Source organism: Myotis yumanensis, unplaced genomic scaffold (genome assembly GCF_028538775.1).
Source record: "Myotis yumanensis isolate MYYU_CA2020_CCGP unplaced genomic scaffold, mMyoYum1.0.hap1 SCAF_13, whole genome shotgun sequence".
Lineage (NCBI taxonomy): Eukaryota > Metazoa > Chordata > Mammalia > Chiroptera > Vespertilionidae > Myotis > Myotis yumanensis.
This window is the reverse complement of record NW_027223764.1, coordinates 7944161-7967862: the sequence shown is the minus strand read 5'-3', so window position 1 is coordinate 7967862 and position 23702 is coordinate 7944161. Positions and strand designations below refer to the sequence as shown.

Below are 23702 nucleotides of genomic sequence, written 5' to 3'. Positions count from 1 at the left end.
ATGTACATGGTGTGCTCGTCCCTGCTGATGGGCATAGAAAGGGTCTCCAAACTTTTCTTATTGCAAATTTGCATGCATCTAACATCCTTCTGTGATGTGTGTGGCGTGTGGGCCTTCTAGCCTGGTCTCTGCCCTAACCCCTGGCCTCCCACTGACCCCTGGCCGACCTGCCCACTCGCTCCTGGGAACCCGGGGAGTTGGATAGGCTGGTGAGGTGGAGGGTGTCACTTTCAGGGCTGGGGATGGTGGAGCCAGGGTTCGCCTGTTGAGCAGGAATGAGAGCATCACCATTTAATTCTTAGCATTAAGAAATGGCTTCATTTAGCAATTCCCTGAAAGGCTGTGTGACAGGTGTGGTGGGCGCTCAAAGAGAACGAGGTGACACCCCAAGGTCCTGAGAATGAGGCAGAAGGAGCTCTCCCTTCCCTTTAGGGGGTGCCTCTCTACTTCCTAGCAGGACAGAGAGCCGGCTCCCTTCCTCTTTGTGTTTCCTAAAATTCTCTTTCCGGAAGCACTGTCCAGCATTCAGAAGCTTGGTCTGCTGCAGTGAAATAGGTCCTTGTCTGAGACCTTCGAGGTCCAAGGTCTCGAGATTCCAGAACCAGGAGGATGTCAAACTAACACCTCAATGTCAACCCGAGGGCATTAAAAATTTATTGCCACAAAGATACAAGAGAGCACCACATTTTTTTTCTTTAAATATACTTTATTGATTTTTGGAAGAGAGGAGGGGAGAGGGATAGAGAGTCAGAAACATCTATCAGCTATCTCCTGCTACTTGTGATGTGCCCACAACCAAGGAACATGCCATCGACTGGAATCAAACCTGGGACCCTTCAGTCTGCAGGTGGACACTCTATCCACTGAGTCAAACCGGTTAGGGCAAAAGCACCACATTTTTAACAAGGGAGAAGGGTCTGTAACTGGTTTTCTTTAAGCGTATTGCCACTGCAAAATTGATACCTGCGGAGGAGAACATGTTCAGCGTGAGGCTTGGCAGCTTGGAGAAATGTCACCTCAAGTGAGTAAACAGCATTTAGCCCAACCCTGGAGTTCAGACCTTTTTGAATGAAAGGCTTGGCTACACCATGCAGAGTCCAGGTGGTTCTACTAAGCAAAACCCCTTAAAGAACACCCTCTCCTCCTGTGGCCTTTTAACAAGCTGAAAGTGAATCAGCTGTGTCAACCACAGACTTTCAAAACCTGTGGCTTTGGGTGGGCCTTGCAATGAATTTGGGGACTGGGGTGCCCCACCTGCCAAGAGGGGACTTTCCCTAGAGTTCAGAACCTGGGGTGTCCTTCATACATTGCTACCGGGAACGGAAAATGTGGCAGCTACTTTGGAAAACAGTCTGGCAGTTCTTCTAAAGGTTAAACATATTGGTTACCACATAACCTAGCAATTCCACTCCTAGGTATGTACCCAAGAGAAATGAAAACATATGTCCACACAAAAACTTGTACATAAATGTTCACAGCAGCATTATTCATAATAGCCCCAAAGTGGTAACATCCGTGATGTCCATCAACAGCTGAATGGATAAAAAAAAGGTGGTATATCCACATAACAGAATATTATTTGGTGGTAAAAAGGAATAAAGTACTGATACATGTTATAACATGGATGAACCTTGAACATGTTATGCTATGTGAAAAAAGCCAGTCACAAAGGACTATAAATATTGTCCTTTTATATGAAATGTCCAGAATAGGAACATCTATCGAAATAGAAAACAGGTTGCATAGGTCTGGAGAAAAGGGGTGGGAGGTTATGGGATGATGGCTGATAGGTGTGCGGTTTTTGGGAAGGGTGATGAAATGTTCTAAAATTGACTTTAGAAATGATTCCACAACTCTGCACATATACTAAAAATCACTGAAGTATATACTTTAAATGGGTGAACACAGGCTATGAAAATTATATCTCCATAGAGATGTTGGGGGGGAAAGACCATGGAGGGATGTCACTCCTGAAGAGGGTGAAGCCCGCCCAGTTGGGGCAACAACCCAGCCATGAGATGCAGGACACCTGGCCTCCTCCTTTTCCTGTGGGCGTCTTTGCTAAAGACGAGCCTCCCTCAGGGCTCAGCTTCAGAATGTGGCTGGATTGGAGGTCAGAGGACTGGGGTTCAAGTCCTGGTCATGCCTCAGGCTCAAGCTCTGCTCTTGAATAAACAAAGTACTGGCACAGTTGCAGTGACCTCTGACCCTTCCAGCACCACGCCCAGGAATGGGGACTATGACCATGTACTGTCAGCACAGCTAAGGCATGCAGCTGAGCAAGGTCTTCCTATGTTTTTGAAAATAGTTTGCAAATGCTCTTCCCTCTAGCGTTCCTGGGTGGCCTTAGACATGTTATGTGACTCTGCGAATCCCACTCTTCTCATCTTAACATGAGAGCAGTTGAGAGGTGATCTCTGAGTTTCCTTCAGACCCTGACATCTGTTGTTTTCTATCATCCTCTATTAAGGTCACCTTTTTTCTTGCCATCTTGTAAACACTGTTATGTTCTCTCCCTACTCTCACCAAGTAAGATTCCATCCTCTCAGCAAGAGAAGAGCTTACCACTGTGAGCTAGATCCTCAGACAGTCTATATTCCTCTCAGGCCACAGTCTCCAAACAAAACAATTTGTATGAATAAATGCACCCAAAGGAAATAAACCTGAGATTTCCTACAGCTACTGACCGGGTGCTTTCCTTCTTGTTTGAGATAAAACAGAGTCTCCTATTGGCCTGTTTCTTGAACCTATGCCTTACAATTGATGTCTTGCTCCAGCCAAGTTGAATTTGGCTTAAGGAAAACAATGATTGATTTTTCCAAGTAAATCAGATGGATAGATGGAAAGATGCAGAGTTGAGAGGAATAGTAGGGTAGATAAATGGCTGCATGGATAAGTGTGTAGGTCAGGGTTAAGTGGATGGAGAGAAAGGGATGAAGGAATGGGTGGGTAGAAGGATATGTAGGTGGATGGGTGGGTGATGGAATGTATGCATGTATGTTTGCACAGATACATTGATAAGGAAATAGAGAAAGAAGACTTAGGTGCAATGAATGATACTCACTTAGTCCCATCTTCTCCAGTTTGCACTGTGATTTTCGAAGCCCCCAGTTTGTCCCGGAAGATATTTAGCCAATGGTTGTCGGAGAGGAACTTAACCTTCTGGATTTTTCCAAGATTGATGTCCACATCAATGTCATGCACATGTTTTGCATCTGGTTTGAGGGATCCTCTGCAAACATAGACATAAAGTGTTCTATCAGCTGGATAGATGAATACGAGGGTGATAGCAACCTGTTGTTACTCCAAATAATGGCTGCTGTTGTTGGCTTTCTGCAATTCCCTTCACTGCCTCCATACACACCCAAGGCCGCTAAAACACAAATGTATCTGTGAAGAACACACCTTTAGAATAATACTGGACTCTAGATTCCCACTGTCTTGATTGGTACCTAGAGGGAAGTCAACTACTTGGGATGGCATATTGACTCTTTAATTTCACAAAGGAGTCTTTATCTTTGTTTAATGATGCATGTGCTTCAGCCGGGGTCATCTGTGGGCATCTCATATGTAGCATAGCAAGTATTCAAAGAACTTTAACTTACCATGAAAATTATTATGCAAACTTAGTGCAAAAACAGAATCTAACTTTACAGCAGACTTATCCAACACATTTTTACCAAGCGCCTCATATACCCACAAGAGTTAGGAGCTGAAGCTACCATATCAACAGGAAGCTAGCTTCAGGCGTCACGTGGAACACAGCACGAGTGGGGGATAGAGTGTGTGTGTGGGATGGGAAGGAGTTGCCATATAAATGTGCTTTGTCTAAGGAGAACATGATATTCATAAAACTTAACCAGGGCCTGGCTGATGTGGCTCAGTGGTAGAGTGTGGACTCATGAACCAGGAGGTCACAGTGCAATTCCTGTTCAGGGCACATGCCCAGGTTTTGGGTTCTATCCTTAGTAGGGGGTGTGCAGGAGGCAGGTGATCAATGATTCTCTCTCATCATTTATGATTCTCTCTCTTCCTCTCCCTTCCTTTCTCTGAAATAAAATTTTAAATAATGAAAAACAACAACAAGAACAACCCCACAACTTCAGCAGGAGGAAGCAGTGATTGGCCATCCAGAAGGAGTCAGCCTATAAAATCGAGAGTGCTTCCTCCCTGGTCCTCCCTCTTCTCCTATGGGGTGACTGAATTAGATGCTAAGAGACTTCCTTCTCGCTCTGACATTCTAGGATTCAAAGGTTCTGTTTGGCTAGATGTATGTAGAAGTTTACACCCAATCTTGTATTAATAATCTGTTAGGGAAAGTATGGTCATTTCGCTTTACTCTCAAACTTACTTGAAAATTTCATATTGCTTTGAGTTTCCATTGCTTCCATATAAAGCAATCCCGATGGACCCATTCACTTCTTTTTTTCCAGCCACTGTGACTGCTACCCTGTATCTCCAACCTGTGCAAAGAAAAGATACTATCAGTTCAATGAACTCATCTTGTTGGGGAAAAAAATGACCCATGGGAGCATTCTTGTTCCAAGCTCTGAATCCCCCGTGAGTGGGAGGTAAGGCCGAATGTGATGAATGGTTTCCTTCAATGCAGTTGGAGTCCCAGGAATTCTGATGGTAGGTGGGGAGTGGGACTCAGGGGGAAGTAAATATTGCAGCTCAGCATAATCTCTTCCCAACCCAGCCAGGTATGTGTTCTGATGGATGGAGGGTGGCTGGTTACTATACCCATGTACCCAGGTGCCCACCACGGACTGTACCAGAAAGATCACTGGGAGAGGGAGATGTCTGGGTTCCAACATTTGGATAAATCACTTACTGTTGCCTTCTTTGTTTTTATTTTTGTTATTTTCCCATGCCATGAACATATTCTCAGTGGGAAAACAACACAGATAATTATTTAAAAATGAATAAACCCTTTCTCAGTGCTCTGCCTACCTGCCCTCCATCTCAGCGTTTTCCCAGTTTCTCTGTAGACTTAACCAAGCCCTGCGGGGTGATTTGCTGCCCGGGGACCATTGGCATTGTCGGGAGATGTTCTTGATTGTCACACCCAGGGAATGGGGTGGGTGGGTGCAGGGCTCCTGGCACCTCGCTGGTAGAGGCCACGTATTTGCTAAACATACTGCAATGCACAGGACAGCCCCCCAATAACAAGTGATCCAGTCTCGTATGCCAGTAGAGCTGTTTGGATACCCTGACCTAGAGCTTTCTGTGAGAATTTATACACACACATATATGAATGTACAAAAAGTTAGGCTTTTGCCTATATGGTATGGCTCAATGGGTCAGTCTTGACCCATGAATCAGGAGGTCATGGTTTGATTCCTGGTCATGGCACAAGACCAAGTTTCAGGCTCAATCCCCAGCAAGGGGTGTGCTGATCAATGATTCTCTCTCCTCATTGATGTTTCTATTTTTTCCTCCCCCTCCCTTCATCTTTGACATTTTTAAAAATATATAGGCGTTTTCCCCTTCCGTAAATAATATGCACTGCTCTTCTCTATTCTCTCCATCCATCATCCGGCCAGACTGAGTCACCGCCCTTCACTATCCTGTCCTGTGCTCCATAAGATCTTCGTCCCCAGGGGTCCTTGCCACTGGCTTTCCTGTGGGTTCAGCCCATCAGAAATTTGCACGGGAGGCCAGCGGCAGGAGGAGGGAGATGGAGGTGCTTGCTCCCCTGCAGCCTCCTTGCTCTAGTACCAGGTTCTGGCAGTAGCTTGCTTCACTCCATTCCTGGAGCCCCGCAGCCACTAGATTCTGGGCGTCTCAGCATCCCTCCTTTGTTCTTTCAACCCTGTCCACTCCTCCAAAAGCGGGCCCTCCAGTGAGGTCTCCTCGTTGAACCACTTGAATGAGCTCTGTCTTCTGCAGAGACCCTGACTGGAACATGAAATATTCTGTGATATTTTGATATTTGCCTTTTTACTTAATATGCCTTAGAGGTTTTCTAGATCCTTCCTTGAATGGTTACATAGAGGATGTGGTTGTTTAACAAGTGGTGGATATCTAGCTTTCTCCCCGCGTTCTTTTGGTATTAAAATCAGTGCTTAGGTGAATGTCCTTGAATACCGTCTCCCGCACACATGCAAGCATTTTCCTAAGGTGAATTCTGACTTAAAGGTATATTCTTGTAAGACTTTATAGATTCTCCCAACTGTTATCATTTATGCTAAGTGTCACATTGAGTGTATATTACATGAAATACTGTCAGAAAGCAGTGTTTTGTGAAGTGCTGCATAAATGTTTTTCAATGTAAAACTCCCTTGGAAAATACATGCTTTTCTGTTCGGCCATCATGTAATATTAATTATAACAAACAAATCTTGATGCTCTTTCTATCCTCTTTTTAAGTGAGAAGCTGCACAAAATAACACACAAAAAAACACAGCATGCTCAGGTGTGTGTAAACAGGGGTACTAGCATGGTGGGTAACCACGAGGTGCCTTTGCCCCATCTTGCCTTCTTCTGTTCATGGATCCATCCTTCCTGCCACAGGGTTGGTGGACATGTGACCAGCCTGGGCCTTTCATGATCAACCTACTCCACTGGTCAGGTTTATGGGTTAAGGGAGAGAAAGTGAGAGGCAAGACACATGCCATCCTACCGTCCTTCCATTATCATTTAAGCTGGCTGGTGTTGAGTTTCTATCCATTGCTACCAAGGGTCCTAACTAACAAGGTTGATACACCTTTTAAAATCACTTGCAGCTTTTAAATGGGTACAATGGAAACTTACGAGTAAAGTTACCACTCGCTCCTGTGTTCAGGAAAAACGTTTGTCCCACCGCGCTGGTGTTGCCCTGAAATTGGTCAGCATAGTGCCCCATTTTGGGGCATCCTGTGACTGGACAAGGAAAACAGCCATTCTGATGGAAAAACAAAAATTTGTCTGTGAGTGGTAGACCTTTCACTCATTCACTCACTCAATGATCAATTCATCTTCCCATCCCATCCCTCCCTCCCTCCCTCCCTCCCTCCTTCAATCATCCACTCATCCATCTAATCATCTTTCTATTCATCTATCCATCTACTCTCCATCCATTCATTAATGCATCCATCTCACCTATGCCGTCCAGGCATCCTTTGAGAATTTTTCAGAATGAAAAGCTGGGCATCTAGGGAAGCCCCCCCCCCCCCCCCGGGTCAGGTCTGTGCCATCTGCCGCCTGCCCACCCCGCTCCCCAGAGGAAGAAAGCTCTGCGAGGGTCAGCATTACCAGCACCTCCTCTTACTAGTCGTGGAGTTACATCTCTGCTCTGTTCCAAGCCACAGGGACAAAACAAACAACCACAGAGCCACCCCACCCTCCCCAGGTCCCTGGGGAGTCCCACCTCCTGAAACTCCTCGTAGGAGGCACAGGGGTAGCCCAGGAAGCCGTCGGGGTAGAGGATGCTGCTGGAGTAGTATTTGTAGCTTCTCAGGTGATTGCAGGATACAGGGTCTCGGCTTCCTGAGGAAGGAAAAGCCACGGGAGCTCACAGGAGACTCTCACTTTTGAAGCTTGAAAGTTCTGATCTGAATAAGGAGTCACCTCCTCGATTAAAGAGCGGAGTCAGCATTCCCGAATGCCTCGGTCCCAATTCCAAGTTCCTGTCATTGACTTTGACATACTGTGGGGCTAATAGTTACTGATCAACATTTACAGCACGTAGAGGTGGTATCGGGGTCTTCTTTAGTTATGGGGTTTGTCTCTGGTTGCTTTCCTCTGTCCCCCATGTGCCCGTGTGCTGAGCAGGGCCTGCTTGGGGCTGGGCATGTGCTGAGGAGGGAGGAGTTCTAACAAGGACTTGTGTCCAATCCTCCAGGGGCCAGGCGTGTGACAGAAGTGAAGGATGAGGGCTGGAGGCCTTGGGGAGAGTGAGAAAAATATATACAGAAAGGAGAGAAAGAGAGGTAGGGGGAAGAGAGAGAGTGCGGGGCGGGGGGGGTGGGGAGGGAGAGAGAAAGAGAGACGGGGCGAGAGAGAGAGAGAGAGAGAGAGAGAGAAGGAAAGAGAGAGAGAGAGAGAAGTAAAGAGAGAGAGAGAGAGAGAGAGGCAATAGCTTTCAAAAGGAATCTTACACTGTCAGCCCGTTGTTGAATGTTAAGGCCCAGTTTGCTTGGTCTTCTGATTTTTCATGAGAAACCTGCATCTTGACTTTGACATGACAATGTTCCATGCTTACATGACAGCAGTGCATTCCCTCTTTAAAACCTGTCCCTGTGAAGGCCGACCACCTGATACTCTGGGCAGAGCTGGGCAAGAGGGTCCCAGTTTGAGAACCAGGGACCATACCTGCCTGTCCTGTCCCAGGAATGCACCTTTTCTGTGCCCAGGGCTCCAGGCTGAGAAATTCCTCCTCCTTGGAAAGCCTGAGGTCAAAGCAGTGGAGACCAAGGTCCCCTGGGCCCTAGGCCACTGTGTCACTGCATTTTATCTACCACCCTTTTCTTTAAACCCAAGTCCTCTTATTTGAAAAACTATTTTTGTTTGTTTGTTTTTTCATTTCTCCAGCTCCTTGGTACAAAACCTCCCATGGCATGATGCACAGTGACCCAGACATACCTGGGGACCACTTCTGGGAGGTCTGGGGGTCCTCTTTGTGCTGGTGGATTAGCTCTGCCTGCCCCAGGGCCCAGTGGCTCCTATACCAGCACTCATCACCAGGCAACACAACCTGTTTCTAAATTAATTGTTTCTTTCACCCAGAATTGCTGCGCTGGGATCCATAATAGATGGGCAAGTGGATTTAATTTTTAATCCAGCCCAGTGCCTGGGTGACTGGGAGCCCACACAATAGACGCACATCCAGTGGGCTTGTTCACTCTGAATTGCCTCTTTAATTAAACTCGGGCTCCTTGCTATTATGTGGGCCCTGCTGGTGGCTTCTGGGAGGAACAGCCTCGTGACTCAGTGCTCCTACAGCTGGGTCTTCCCTGGAGTTACCTGGTTCTAGGCAGAGCGCTCAAAGGCTCCATTGGCTGACGGTGGATGTGGGCTACTGCTTTATCCCTCTATTCTTTCACATTAAGCACATGGAATATTCAATGCCACAGAGGCCTCTCTGCTCAGTGGAGTGGGCTGTACTGAGCGCCTGCTCTGGGCCAGCCCTGAGCCGGGTACTGGGGTGTCTGGGATGCCCAGGAAACTCCCAGCGGAGACAAATAAACACTAAAATGAAATGATGGCAGACTCAAACCTCCATGTGCAGGGGCAGATGAAGCCTGGTCTCCAGGGAGAGGCAACAGGAGAAGAGCAGAGGCCAGACAAGGGCAGGTGATGGAGGTGGCGCTGTAAGTCACCTAATCATAGGGAACTGAGCCTGTCTCTCATGTAAACGCAGACCTCATGTGGACGAAAAAGGGGCCACATACTAAACCTGACAAACTCAGGGGAGGCCTGCATGGTGGCCTTACAAACTCAGAGGCCGAAAGTAACCAGGTGGGGTGGGCTGAACATAAAAATTCCTAATTAAAAGCTGCTCATGGAGGGTAGTCCTGTCCCAGGCCTGTGGCTTCTTTGACAAAGGTCAATCTTTTTTTTTTTTTTAATTCTCACCTGAGTATATGTTTATTGATTTTAGAGAGAGAGGAAGGGAGAGAGGGAAACATCAATGTGTTTCCTCCCATATGCTCCCTGACCAGAAATCAAACCCAAAGCCGTTTTGGTATACAGGACAAAGCCCCAACCAACTGAGCCATCCGGCCAGGGTGAGAAGGAATCTTTACCTTCAGTGAAACTGTTTTCTTTTTGCATCTAAGAAAACACACCTTTTAAATATCAGAGTAATCTTTTCAGGATCCCTCAGGGCACCCCCTTATAAGAGCACCAGACCCCAGAACCCCTCATTGTGACCTTGTTCCCCAAAACCACCTCTATGTGCTGTCAGTGTTGATCATTAGCTATCCTGTTCCCACCAATGTAAAAGAATGTGCCCTCTATTTTACTGTTTATCCAATTCCAGAGATTTCCAGTTTTACTTTTGTCCCCTCCCTAATCTACCACCCGTGGATTTCATGGAACCCCTATGTCTCCTCTTTTTATTCTAATGTATAAAATAAGCTGCAAAACTGCCGTTCTCTGGAGAATGTTCTCAGTCTGTTGAGATTTTGCTTCCCAGCAATTGTCGTCGCTTTGGCTCCGATAAACTCATAAAAATTCTCTACAGGTTTGGACATTTCTGACACTGACACGCACGAGCCTCATTCCCCTAGACCTCCAGGCCTCCCACTCCATGCATGCGCTCCCCAAACCCACGGAGCGTGTCCCCACTCGGTCCTTTTACCAGCTCAGTCCCTTTCCTGTCCTAGCACCTGCCCACAGCAAAGGGTAAGAACGTCAAAGCCCTCCAAGCCTTTGTTCCTGCCCTTCTAGGAGCAAGCAGTACAAGCAGTTGGGGTGGGGGTGGGCACAGCTAGAACTGGAATTTGCCAAAGTGCCCGTCCAGCTCAGGCCTCAGCATCCTCCTAAGCGGGGAGGACACAGGCTGCGGACTCAAGGGTCCCAGGTTTGATTGGGTATGAGGTTGGGACTTTGCGGCCAGAAACTGAACTTTAATATAAGGTGGCCTTGGGAAAGTTTGATAACTGTTCAGACCCAGTTTCTTCAGATGTAAACTGGGGATAAACAGAATAATTGCCTCATGGCGCTGTGACAATGCTGGGGACAGAATGAGCCAGATGTGGGGGCAAATTCAGTGCTACCAGGGCCCAGCCATGCATCCTGCCTTCTCCCCAGGGAGGGCACTGCTGTCTTGCTTTGCTAATGCACGTACCTTTCCAGAATCTTTTTATATCAAAGATGGATGAAATGATATTCTTCTCACATCCGGGCATTTGCTGTCCTCCGTTTGGATAGAAATCCAGATGGCCCACCTTCTGGCTCATTCCAAAACCTGAAACATTGGAAGTGGCGGTGAGCAGGGAGGGAAGGGGTCCCGTGACAAGGTCATGGCCACAGAGAGCGTCCGACTCCTTCGGACCAGAGCGAGAGTCTTGTTGGTGAACTGTCCCCTCAGCACTGCCACCCCACCGGGCTTTGCAGATCCTTCTCCAAGATGAGCCCATAGCAAGAAAGGAAGGGGGAGCAAGCAGAGGCAGGGAGCATGCCTACATGTACATTTGCATGTGTGTCTGTCTGTCAGTCTGTCCTGGGGAGGCTGTGACAATACCGATACCCCTGATACCATTATGCATCATAGACACCTATCAGGACTGGTGCAATTCCCATTCCTTTACTCATTCTGAAATTTTGATTTCTATGTTAGAAGGTTATATTGAGATCTCATTGTTGTATTGAGAGCCCAGCATAATGGCTGGACCCGTGATCACATCCTGGTCCTATTTACACACTCCGTGATCTCGGGCAATTACTACAGCTTTTCAAGCCTCAGTATCCTCAGCTATGAAACAGTAATAATAATGCCCCCTTTCTAGGGTTGTTACCATGATTAAGGAGGGATTATATACAAGATGTCCAATGCAGCCCATGGTAACCATCACTATTATTAAAAACATACCCTTTGTTGGCCTGTTTCATGAGGTGTTACGTAAGAAAATATTGAAAAAAGATCATTGACTTTATGTAATATTAATTTTTTACATAATTTTATTTTTTTTTATCTTTTCATTTCTTTAAACTAACAACTCACCCATTTTATTTTAGAAGCATTAAATAAAGGAATATAATTTGTTTCCAACAACACAAACTATATCCAAAGTTTCCACAAAAGAAATGAGCAAAATAATCAAACATCAACATTGCATTTTGCAAGTAAAGGTGAAGCATCCTATATAATAAAACCCTAATATGCAAAACGACCGAACAGCAGAGCGACCTGTGGATATAATGCGCACTGACCACCAGGGGGCAGACGCTCAATGCAGGAGCTACCTCTGGTGGTCAGTGCACTCCCACAGGGGAGCGCTGTTTAGCCAGAAGCCGGGCTCACAGCTGCCAAGTTTGAGGGAGCCTCTCCCGCCTCCAAGGGAGGCAGCCCTAAGGAGCAGGGAGCCTGGCTTCTGGCTGGTGAGCACAGCAGTGCTGGCAGAAGCCTCTCTTGCCTCTGCAGCAGCACTAAGGATCCTCAACACCTCCCCTTCCCCCTCGCCCCCCTCCCCCCTACCACCAGTGCAGGAATGGATAGTGGAGCCTAGGGAAGGTCACAGGGTTTGAGGACTGAGCAACAGCCTTCCATAGGCTACACCAGTGTGTGTCTGACCTGCCTGGGGCCACAGGCTGATTCCACTGGCGCTGGGCTGCTGTTTATTTGTAGCTGGCACCCACTTTGACTGGTTGGCTTCCAAGCTATTACTGTAGTTAACCATGTTGAATACCACCCCTGGACCTACTCTTACCAGTTACAGCCCTGGTCACCAAGAGGTGGAGTGAGGAACTCACCCAGTTTAGGGACTGTGGGGGAGGTATCTGTGTGAATCACATCCACAAACATGGCGTCCGACGGGTCCAGCCTCACCTCCTCAGGGGTGCCCTGGAAGCCTGGTTCTGCTGGATCCAGTCCTGAAAGGGGGAGGTGGACAGTGACAAACCAGGTTCCAACCCCTGGACCCACAAAATCCATGCGGCTTTCTGCCTGAAGCAGGGGCTGGCCCAGCTCATCTTCAAAGAGAAGCAGAGGGTGGGAGGAGCATGGCCCACAGACTCAGTGACCTATATTCTAGCCCAGGTTCTGCTCAAGGTCAAAGGCATGTCTTTTCTGAGCCTCAGTTTCCTCATCTGGAAAGTGGGAATAACAGCAACCTACCTTATGGGGCTATTGTGAAAGCCCCACGCAAAGGTATAAGAGAAAGAACTTTGCAATCTGAAAAAGTCTCCGTAAACATAATCTCTGAATCCCCCATCCTTCCCCCAATGCCTAGCACACAGCCCTGGGCAAAGGAGACAGCCATCACACTGTTGGCACAGTGACATACACTCGGGACTCAGCGGTGTCTGTGTCTATGTCTTGTGTGCCTTCATTTGCCTAGTGATTCATTCATTCATTCTATTATCTACCAGGTGCTTCCTGTGACAGGTCTCAGATACTTTCATTTTCTGCCTGTAGCTGGCACAGCCACGACAATTAATATCTGTGGAACTGATGAATTCGTATTAAAAAACCATTTCACTGTTCAAAAATCTGCCGTACTCTAGCAATAATAATCCTGAAGTCATGAGTTGAATGTGCTAGTTATATATATATATATTTTAATAAACATGTTTTTATTTACAATCCTATATTTCTTATAATTCACATGAAAATATATGGGCAATTATTTTTTAAATCTCAGTTTGGCCGCACCTAAAATCAGTGTCCCTGGACGACCAGTGGGGGCACCCTTGGCCATGAGAAGTGCCTGTGTCTGGGTTTCCACTCCCCTACAGGCCTGCCCCTGTCACCCCCTCCACCCCCCACCCCCGCACCCCTTACCTGTGATCCTGCCCACGCAGCCCCCCAGCCTCCTGCCTGCCTCGCCAGCTGCGTGCGCGCCCAGGCTGTGGCCGATGAGGTGCACGTTCTCCAAGCTGTATCCCATCTTGGTCTGTGGAAGGATGGAGTGTCAGGGACTCCAGGACCGGGTGGGGTCGCCTTGGCTCTTGGAAGGGGATGGGGACAGGTCTCAGGAGGAATGACTTGTCTCCGGGACCACCTAGGACAGCGTGACCCGACCCTGGGCCAGCACAGTCTCCAGAGTCACCAGTCTTGGTGTGTAGGCTTTGGGTGTGTGCCGGGGGAGGAAGGGGGTGCTGACAGTGCGGACCAGCGTCCTCTGTGTCAAGTGCAGGCGGCCTGGGGAGCCTGGCCAGGTGCCGCCTGCTCTACCCACACCCACCATGGCCTCCCTCCTCTCCTGCAGGGCCTGGGCCTGCCTGGAGAGCCTGGGTAGCGGGCCCAGCTATGGGGTGCCTGGGAATAGACCTTCCAGAAGGCAGTAAGGGGCTTTCCCCTTTCTGAGAAAGAAGACCCATCTTCTGGGCTGACCATTCCCAGAACAGCCTCCAAGGATGGCTTATTTCAAAAGGGGAAACCGATGCCCAAAGTGGTTCCTTTGCCCCAGGCACCACTAGGGATCTTCAGGACACTCCAGGAGGGGAAGGCTGCAGTTTCACTTTGGGAAACGCCCCTCTGTGTGTCCAGGTTTCCAGGCCCAGCCCCTTCGAACCAGCCCCCAGGCTGCCTCTGGGTGCACCAGGTCTGCCTGCCCCCTCGGAGCCCTCCCCACAGGATGGGGCTCAGGAGGATTTACCGACAGCTCTTCTATTAAGAACGCTATCTCGGCTCCCACGACTCGAATGTTGTGGACGGCTTGGTTGTAACCTGTCCTGGCCCCCCGCTTCCAGTCCACGCAGATGCAGTTCACCTTCTCCACCTTAAACATTCTCTGGGGGAATAAAAACAAGAGGGAGAATCCAATGTATTAACAGGCACAGGCCGCACACTCCAGAGACAGGAATTCACAGCCTCCAAGCATCTCATGTGTGTCAGAGTTTTCATGTTCCTCCCACTTGTCCAAATCCTCACCACTCCACCAGGAACCGGGACCTGATCCCCACTTAACAGATGTGAACACTGAGGCCTGGGATGGAGTAAGTGACTGGCTGAAAGTCTCCCAGATGGTTATTGACACAGCCAGGCAGAAAAAGGCTCCCTTACTACATCAGGGCTTAGCCAACTGTTATGGGAGGGCCAGATCCACCTGCTCATATAAATCAAGTTGTATTGGGAACAGCCACACCCCTTTGTTTACATTCTCTCTCTCCCTCTGCTTTGGAGCGACAACAGGGTTGAGTGGAAACCATATGACCTGCAAATGCTGAACTATTTACTACCCAGTCCTTTACAGGAAGTTGGCTGCCACTTGTACTAAGTTTGCTGCCACTGTACTAGGTGCTGAAGCCACGGGAGGGCTGCTGTTATGTTCCCAACAATGCGTAGGGGGGAGCTAGAAGGTATTAACAGACGAGATGACATGTAGATGGAGGCAGCTACAACTCTCCCCACATGTGCATCTTTTATATTATGTGGTGTGGCCGCCGTGTGCTTCCCAAGCACAGACTGGTCCGACGATGGGACCAAATAACTGTCAGAAAGAGCCACTGCAGAGCCTGTGTTCATTGGAGGATGGCCTGGACTACCCCGGGGAGTGAGGCAGGGAGGAGTTGCCCGGAGGTCAGGGCATTGGGACGGACACATCCCCCTGAGTCTCCCAGCTCCACATTCACATGGCATCCTTCTGGGACTTGGGGTCCCGTGTGAACGCCCAAACCTCCAGAGGAGCAGCCCACCCTTGGGAAGAAGCTTCTCCAGGTCTCCCCAGTGCAGACTAAGTGGAAAGCCATGCCCGTGGGCTTCTCTTAAAACTAAATCTGTAGACACAAGGTTGTGGTATTTTACAGATAATAGACCTGATTGTCATTCCCACCTCTTGATTGAACTCTGGGCAAGTTTTGGACTTTTCGTGCCTTAATTTTCTCATCTATAAAATGGGAACAATAACTCTACCTTTCTCACAACGTTGCTTGTGGTGGGGGGCAGTCAAATGAGACAAAGACTGTGAAATAATGATCACAGTGTCAGGCTCAGAGGAAGTGCTCAGAAAATGGATGTTATGAATAATAATCTTATCTAATAAAAGAGCAATATGCAAATTAACCATCACTCCATCACTCAGTCACAAAGATGGCGATGGCCACAGAGCTGGAGCGAGCAGGAGGCTTGGGTTGCCCCTGGCGATGGAGGAAGCCAAGCTTCCCGCCTGGGCTTGCCTGCAGTGGGCTCTGCTCAAGGCTACAGAGTTTCAATTATAGAAGATAAATAAATCCCAGATACCTGCTTCCAGCTGGCAGTGGTCTCCACTCAAGGAGGGGCTTGGAGCTGGGTTGCCAGGGGCTGTGGCCAGCCTGAAAATGGCCATTATCCTCTCACCTAGTCTGGCCAGGCAGCCCAGTGGGATCCCCCACACTGAAGGTGCTGTGGCCAGCCTGAAAACAGCCCTCAGCTCCTCACCCAGCCTGGCCACACCCCCACTGAATGGCTTGACCAGCGTGCAAACAGCCCTCACCCCCTCACCCAGGCTGGCCAGGCACCCCGGTGGGGACCCCCACCCTGAAAGGGGTGTGGCCAGCCTGCAAACAGCCATCAGCCCCTCACCCAAGCTGGCCAGGCACCCCAGCAGGACCCCCACCCTGATCTGGGACACCCTTCAGGGCAAACCAGCTGGCCCCTACCCGTGCACCAGGCCTCTATCCTATATAATAAAAGGATAATATTCCAATTGACCCTAACAGCAGAACAACTGGGAATGACTGGTCACTATGACACAAACTGACGACCAGGGGGCAGACGCTCAATGCAGGAACTGCCACCTGGTGGTCACTGTGCTCCCACAGGGGGAGATCTGTTCAGCCACAAGCCAGGCTGACGGCTGCCAGTACAGCGGTGGTGGTGGAAGCCTCTCCTGCCTCCTCAGCTGCACTAAGGATATCTGATATCAGCTTAGGCCTGCTCCCCGCTGGAAAGTGGACATCCCCCGAGGGCTTCTGGGCTGCCAGAGGAATGCCTGACTGCCAGCTTCGGCCTGATCCCCCAGGGAGCAGGTCTAAGCAGCAGGTGAACATCCCCTGTGGGGTCCCAGACTGCGAGAGAGCACAGGCCCGGCTCAGGGACACGCCCCCCCCCCCCCCACGAGTGCACAAATTTTTGTGCACCGGGCCTCTAGTTCATTACTAAAATTCATGATAACTTCAAAACTGCACCAACCAATACTGTGGCCACTGTCCCCGGGGGGCTATTTACAATGAATGAAACTCCATTCAATTTAAAAGTCAAGTCTTTGGTCACACTCCCCACATTTCAGGTCGTGGGTGAGTGCAGGGGAGCAGTGGCTCCTGGTTGGGACAGTGACATCATAGAACCTTTCCGCCCTCACAGAGAGCTCTGTGGGACAGCAGTGTGTGAGGGGCCACGTTTACGTGGGTTTCTAATGTCACACGGGGGCTTTACATAAACCACCCGAGACCAATGCCAGGTAATTTGCTGACGGCTCTGCTTCTGGGGCGTTTTGATTGGGCTCTGGGTCTCTTTGGTCTCCAGGAGAGAGGACGGGCTAGAGGTCAGGGGGTCGGGAGAACTTGACAGTGGACGCTCCGGAGGACCCAGTGTTTCCTCGGAGATTTGAGGAAGGAGCATCTGTTCCTGGACGGTCTGCTTTCCCAGTCTCGGGGGCAGTAACCTGGAAAGTGTTTGAAGCTGGGTGCCGGATGCTGGTCTCAGCGGGGAGTGGCCGGGGGCAGGGCCCTACCTGGCACATGTCCGTCAGCCATCTCTCCTCCCCCTTGCTTATGAAGCCGTGGATGATGAAGCGCGTCTTGCAATCCAGTCGGAAGTTTGAAGCGTTCACAGTAGCCAGGTCCATAGAGGAGATTCGCTGGTTAAAGTGGAAAAGGTGAATTGGGACATTGGCCTTTCTAAGCCAATGGCCTGTGAGAGCCAGTTCCAGGGAGACTGGGTCACGGGATCAGCTACCACGAGATTGGGTGGGGCTACAAGAGGAGTTCCTGTCCTGGGCTTTGAGGACAGGATACAGAAGGTCCATGTTCATGGACTTCCTAGCATTTCTGTTAATTATGAAATTGCCAACAAGCCACCGTCATTGTAACAGCACTCTGTCACCAATGGGAGTCACAGGTATTTTCATGTCACAGGACAGTGGTCACAGATGTCGTAAAAATCAGTTATTCTCATTACTATTTGTAGTGGCCATAGTTAGACCAACCCGTGGATCTTGTTATTTAGTGAGATAATAATAAAGCAGCATATATATGACTGGGACATGTATTTGTGATTTCAAATGATCTGATAACTGTTTTTCAATATAGTTGGTTTCCTTTGCAATCCAATGTGTTTTATTTCACATTTAAATACATCATCCTGAGAAGGGACCCCTCGGCTTCCCCAGATCGTGGAAGATGTTTCTAGAACAGAAACAGTGAAGGACCCGAGGCCAGAAGCATCAGAACAAGGGGAGGTGCAGCTCAGGGGAGCCACAGAGGGCACCTCAAGCTTGTAGCATTTATGACTGACGCCTACATGCCAGGGGTCCCTTCACCAGCCCCCTGGGCACCACGCCTGAAGTAGGATCAGAAGATAAAAGCAGCCCAACCACCAGTCCAAGTGGACTCCCAGCTGGGGGCTGTAAGGGAGAGTTTGTCACCTACAATCCCAGGGGAGCTGGCCTCAGGGATGGACGGTCAGTCACCTGCTCTCCAAACTGTCAGAGGTGGAGCTGTGAGCAGCTGAGCTCTGAGCACATTCTTCCTGGTCACTTGTAAGAACCTGGAATAGCCTGTCCTGCCTCCCCCCGCAGGCCTTCTGGGGACTGGAGGTCACTCCCAGGGACCTTTTTGCTTTTGTGGTTAGATGGCCCCTCCCACTCTGGCCAGAGTATCTCAGTGGTTAGAGCATGGGCCCATGCACCGAAGGTTCAAGGGTTTGATTCCTGGTCAAAGGCTTGCACCTGGGTTACAGGTTTGATTCCCAAGCCCCAGTTGGGGCTCATATGGGAGGCAACCAATCAATGTGTCTCTCTCACATCAATGTTTCTCTCTCTCTCTCTCTCTCTCTCTCTCTCTCTCTCTCTCTCTCTCTCCTTCCAACCCTCCTTCCCTTCCACTCTCTAAAAAGCAATGAAAAAAAAATCCACTGGTGAGGATTAACAACAACAAGTCCCTCTCCCACACCTGTCTTCTGGCTCATCAGGAAGGACTTACACCCCCACCCTCATTCCCTGAGTGGCTTCTCTCCTCCCACCCCCAGTGCAGGAAGAAGATGGACACACCAGGCCTGGATTCCCCATAAATGCTGCTCCTACCCGCTTCCTCCCAGGACCGGGGGTCAGTGCCAGGAAGGCCTGTGCACAGTGTGTGGAATGTGGGCGTTTCTGGGCCCGGCACCCATAGACCTCATCATGGGTTCCCGATCCTGAGAGCTAAGGTGGCTGCCAGTGGAGAGGGAGCATCGCCCCGACTGCCCCAAGGCCCTGCCTTTTCCTTAGACAACCCCGTGCAGACGCCAGTGTGGGCGCTGCCCTCCACCCACCCTGCAGTCCCGCCAGGCCCCTCTTACTTGGTAGCTGTTGGGATTCTCATTTGTGTAGAGAAGAAACCGGGTGTTGACATGCTTGGGGGGCCAGGGGAATAGCTTCAGGGGCCGCTGTACGATCCCTGTCCATGGTTTGTCATCAGGGAAGCAGCCGAATGGTTCATAGCAGACCTTCTTTCCTGGGGCAGAAAGAGCAGCACACGGGACACTGTGAGTTCAGAAAAGAAGCAACCTTGCCTCAGCTACACAGGAGGCGTTTCAGGGAGCAGCCCGGGCTGGCGAGGCCAATGCTGGGCTCCACCTGCTGTCAGTGCTCCCCAAATTCCACAGAGACAAGAATTGCCTGTGCACACTCCCAGCGCCTCCCTGGGCGATTCTGATTTGCAGGGAGGGAGGGGGGCACCGGGATCTGCTTGTTTCACGCTGTTTTCACCCTGATCATCAGGCCAGAGGGGGATTGGCTGAGCTTCCTGGGAACCTTCTGCCTTAAAACTACCTCTTCCGGGAGAGCCCCTGACGGCCCTTTACATGCCATCACCCGGCATCAGGTATGATAGCGCCTGTGATTCTGTAGCTCAGAGATGCTGCTGGGTGGATCCTGACACTGGCGCCACACACAGCACAGCAGCTGATCCTGGGTGCGGTCCAATCCCCTTGTCTTCATGTCACCCCTTGATGCACATTGTCCCCCCAATTATTCTCTGTCATTTCAGGTTTTCCCTGTTGTTCTCACAAAAGGTACATTTCTTAAGGCCAGGGATGATGGATTTTTGCATTATTCCGTATAGAATAGAGGCTCAGTACAGGCAACCGATCATCCAAATAACATCATCTAAATCTGAGGGTCCTGCCTCTAGTCTACAGCACAAGCATTATCACAGAGAGCGCTCACTGAGGGCACATGCTCAAATCCAGAGGATTTCAATGGCTCTTCTCCCTTAGGCTTCCTCAGCTCGGAAGCTGATGGTGCCAGAGGTTGGCCATTCACTCAAACACTGACAGTAGTCATCAGTTTTTACCACCTGAAGCAAGAGTAGACTGTTTACTCTGTGCCAGGTACCACACTAGCGCTTCACCAGCATTATTCCCTTTAAGCCTCAAAATAGCCAATGAGTAAGGAATTACTTCCATTTTACAGATGGGAAAATCAAGGCACAGAGAGACAAAGTAAGCTGCCCAAGGTCACAGCCAATGGTGCGGCCAGGATTAGAACGGGGGAGTTTAATTGGGAATAAAACTAGGCACTGAGGGGATGGAAAGACACCTCAGGTACAAACCCAGCCTTGAGCGAGAGGAAATCTAACAGGGAAGGAATCATGATGACCTTGACTTCCTTCCAGGAACACAGACCAGTCCCAGAAGAAGGGTTGCTGAGACTAAAGCAAGTCTTGCTTCAGGTGGTAAATGTAGGAGCTTGAAGGCCAGGGTCAGGCACCAGGGCTGTTAGGTGGCTAGTGAGTGGAAGTGCTGGTGAGTGTGGTGGGACTTGTGCTCCATGAAGGTGTTTTCCGGAACCCAGTGTGGGTGGCTCAGAAGCAGGAGAGCCTGGGAGAGGTGAGGGTTGGAGGGGGCAGTACAGGGGTGGTGGGTCTGAGAGGAAACAGGCATTCTAGTCTTGGGTGACAGTGTAAATGAAGGGAAGGGTGTAGAGATGGGGTAGGGAGTGGTGCCTGAGCCTGGACAAGTGAGTGTGAGGTGTGGAGGGAGGCCCTGGTGGAGCTCCTGGAAATTGGAGGGGAGACAGGGAGGTCGTGTGGAGCAGAGGCTGGGCAAAGGGGAAGCCACAGGATAAGGGCGAGGAGGGCGCCGGGAGTGACCTCTGTGGGACGCCCACATTTAGGGCAGGAGGAGGCAGGGGAGGAGCAAAGGAGACCAAGAGGGGCCAGAAAGGCCCGAGAAGCAGCCAGACCCGGTTGGGCTCTGCTCTCTGGAGTCAGGTCCTGCTGCATGGCCAAGATGGAAGGGAGGCCAAGAGTGGGCTGGGCGAGGGGAGTAGGAAAGGAGGACTCCTGGTGCAGAAGGAAGCCCAGCAGAAGGGAGGCCAGAGGAAAGGCTCAGATTGGAGCTGGAGAGACAGAGGTGGCAACAGTGAGAGGAGTGATGGGGAGGGAGGGACAGGAGGATGCACTCATGCTGCAGACAAGCACTTATCCACGCAAGGGACTGAGGGTTTTGGGGGCCTGTGGAGAGCACCTTCCCCCAATTTCTCTGCCCAACAGCCTACCACTTGGGTCACCACATCACAGCCAGTTGCTTGAGGAAAAGGGCGGGTGGGTCCCCATCTTCTGTGTTCAAGATGCCCTGTGTTTGCTACAGCGTCAACACTCCCCAAATGGTGGCAATTGTTTTTGTTGAAATAAAGATAATGTTGTTCATTGCGATGATAATGATGATGAGGCCTCTAGCTGCCCCACCCAGAGGCCAGCCCAGGCATGGTCCCTTCCTCCCCATGGGGATGGGACAGCACCCTCACCTCTGACGGTGGCCAGCAGGAGGAGGCTGACGATCCAGGAGGGCAGCATCTACATGGATGAAAACACAGACAGTGGGAACCATCTCCCAACCCAGACAGGGCAGGGGGCCTGGAGCCCAGGGAAGCCCAGTGCCTGGGTCCCATTGGGCTGTTCTTTCAGGCCTGGACCCTGAGGCTGAGGCCTCCCCTGACAAGGAGAGGGCAGAACCTCCTTGGAACCCAGATGCAGGATCCTCCCAGCACAGTGGCTGCTCCCTCTGGGCCATGTCCCTCTGGCTGCCCAACCCTGCCACATGCCCTACCCGGGCAGAGCCATGACTTACTGTGAGACACCTGTGCTCCACTCAGCCTCCGTGTGGCCTTTTATAACCAGGCTGTATTCGTTGGACTCTTTAGAGGAAAGGACCGGAAGATTTATCCATCTTTGCACCGAGATTATCATAAACACATACTATCAGAACAGCAGGGAGCAGAGCTATTTAAAGTGAGATCATAGGGGGAAAAAACAGACTTTGGGGACAGGTGTAACATTGGAAATCAGAGAGCTAAACAGAGGACGCCTTAATCAATAAGCCAAATTTGGAGTCTTTATTACACCGGCAGTCTCAGATGAGTTATCTCCAGAGTCTGAGCAAACTAATATGGAGGAAGCTTTCCCTTTCCCAGTTCCTTTGTCTCCTAAATATGGGGTTTCCGGATCTTTTGCAGGCTTTATAAAGAGCCCTATGTAGTGGGAGATATTTTGCAGGAAGCTTGTAGCCTTGAGCACAGTACCATTTAGATAACTCAAACACACCTGGCATGGCAGTAACTGGGGATGGCAGTGGAGCGGCTTGCAAGGCCAAGTAATTGAGCTTCTTTTCCCTATTATTTGAGCAAGCGTGTTTACAGATCCAAGAATAGCAGAGTGAATTCATAGAACAAAGGACCATCTTTGTTTAGTGGACAATTTCAAATAGCAGTTTTTGCAACATGGAGGTTACGGGAGCAAGATGGAGTGCCTGTGCTTCACAGGAAAGGACCCCATTAATCTGAATCTACAGGTCCAGCTGCCAAAAGATTGTGTATCCGAGGTGAGAAGAGGGAACACCAGCCTCCTGTTCAGAATCCCTTCGGAAACAGGAACCCAAGCCCGTCTTGGTGCCTGTAGGTGTTGGCAGGAATGGGGTCTGCAGGTTTGCTGTTCCCGGGAGGCACGTGGGTTTGAAGACACGTGTCTCCTCTTCTCTGGGGTTGGGCTGGGTGGAGAGCCGCCTCTAAAGGACCTGGACAGAGAACAAAAGAAAAGGCAACCCTTTGTTGAGCAAGAAAGAGTGAAACAAACACTGTTTACAGAGATAGCTTTGTTTGAAAACCATATAGTCTATTTCCAAAGAATTTCTGAGCTGTGTGGACTGTATATTGACCTGGAGATAAGAAGGTGGAGGTGGCCTGGCCTGCCTCTTGCAGGATCGGGGATCAAGCCTGCAACCCGGGCATGTGCCCTGACCTGGAATTGAACTGTGTCCTCCTGGTTCATAGGTCAACGCTCAACCACTGAGCCACTCTGGCCGGGCAGAGTTTCTCTCTCTTTTTCACTGAATTCCAGGCGCACCAGCCGGGCTGGCCTTGTTAAAAGTTTTTGAAAGTGCCCATCCCAGGGTCTTTGCATATTGTTTCCTCTTCCCAACACATACCATCACCACTCTCTTCTGACCTAAGTCAAACTATTTCCCCTCCTCCAAGAAGCCTTCCTCACTGCCCAGAGTGGGACCAGGTCTTCCTTTACATTCTAATCATGTCCACATTTTCCTTCCATGGACCATATCCCAGCTGGTAATAGTATTTTAGTGCCTGTGTGTTTCCACCTTGCCTTGGTGTTAGGGTCGCAGTGTGTATGGTCATTTCTGTGTGGCTAGAACCTAGCACAGCCCCTGGCAGGTACCTTGATCACCATTGGATCTGGCATTGCTGGAGGAAAGTATGGGACCTTGGAAGCTAATGACTCATGGGCTGGTGAGCTGGGTAACTTCTAGATCTCTCCTGCCTCCCTCTCCCTGCCCTGTTCCCGGGAGGATGCTTCTGTGGCCTCCCTTGGCCTTGCCCTTGGCTCTCTGGTTGGGTTCAGTCAATGGGAGGCGCCTCAGGGAG

At 50.0% G+C, this 23702-nt stretch overlaps 1 protein-coding gene across 1 annotated transcript; it reads right to left on the bottom strand.

Moving 5' to 3' along the window:
- Positions 1-899: 899 nt before the first annotated feature.
- Positions 900-21624, bottom strand: LOC139021431 (pancreatic lipase-related protein 2-like). Its single transcript, XM_070431812.1, has 12 exons — positions 21573-21624; positions 19124-19278; positions 17301-17426; positions 14247-14381; positions 13430-13541; positions 12400-12519; positions 10771-10894; positions 7352-7466; positions 6757-6886; positions 4352-4463; positions 3065-3232; positions 900-963 (listed from the first exon to the last, which is right to left on the bottom strand). The coding sequence occupies exons 1-12, from the start codon at positions 21619-21621 to the stop codon at positions 900-902; spliced, it is 1410 nt and encodes a 469-aa protein (XP_070287913.1). The 5' UTR covers positions 21622-21624.
- Between the last annotated feature and the right edge of the window lie 2078 nt (positions 21625-23702).

Excerpts from the sequence above, each read along its gene's own strand:
- LOC139021431 (XM_070431812.1), bottom strand. The coding sequence starts at position 21,621 with ATGCTGCCCTCCTGGATCGTCAGCCTCCTCCTGCTGGCCACCGTCAGA. Across the intron at positions 19,279-21,572 it reads CCTGCTGGCCACCGTCAGAG|GAAAGAAGGTCTGCTATGAA; the intron begins GTGAGGGTGCTG and ends TTTCTGCCCCAG. Across the intron at positions 6,887-7,351 it reads CCTACGAGGAGTTTCAGGAG|AATGGCTGTTTTCCTTGTCC; the intron begins GTGGGACTCCCC and ends TTTTTCCATCAG.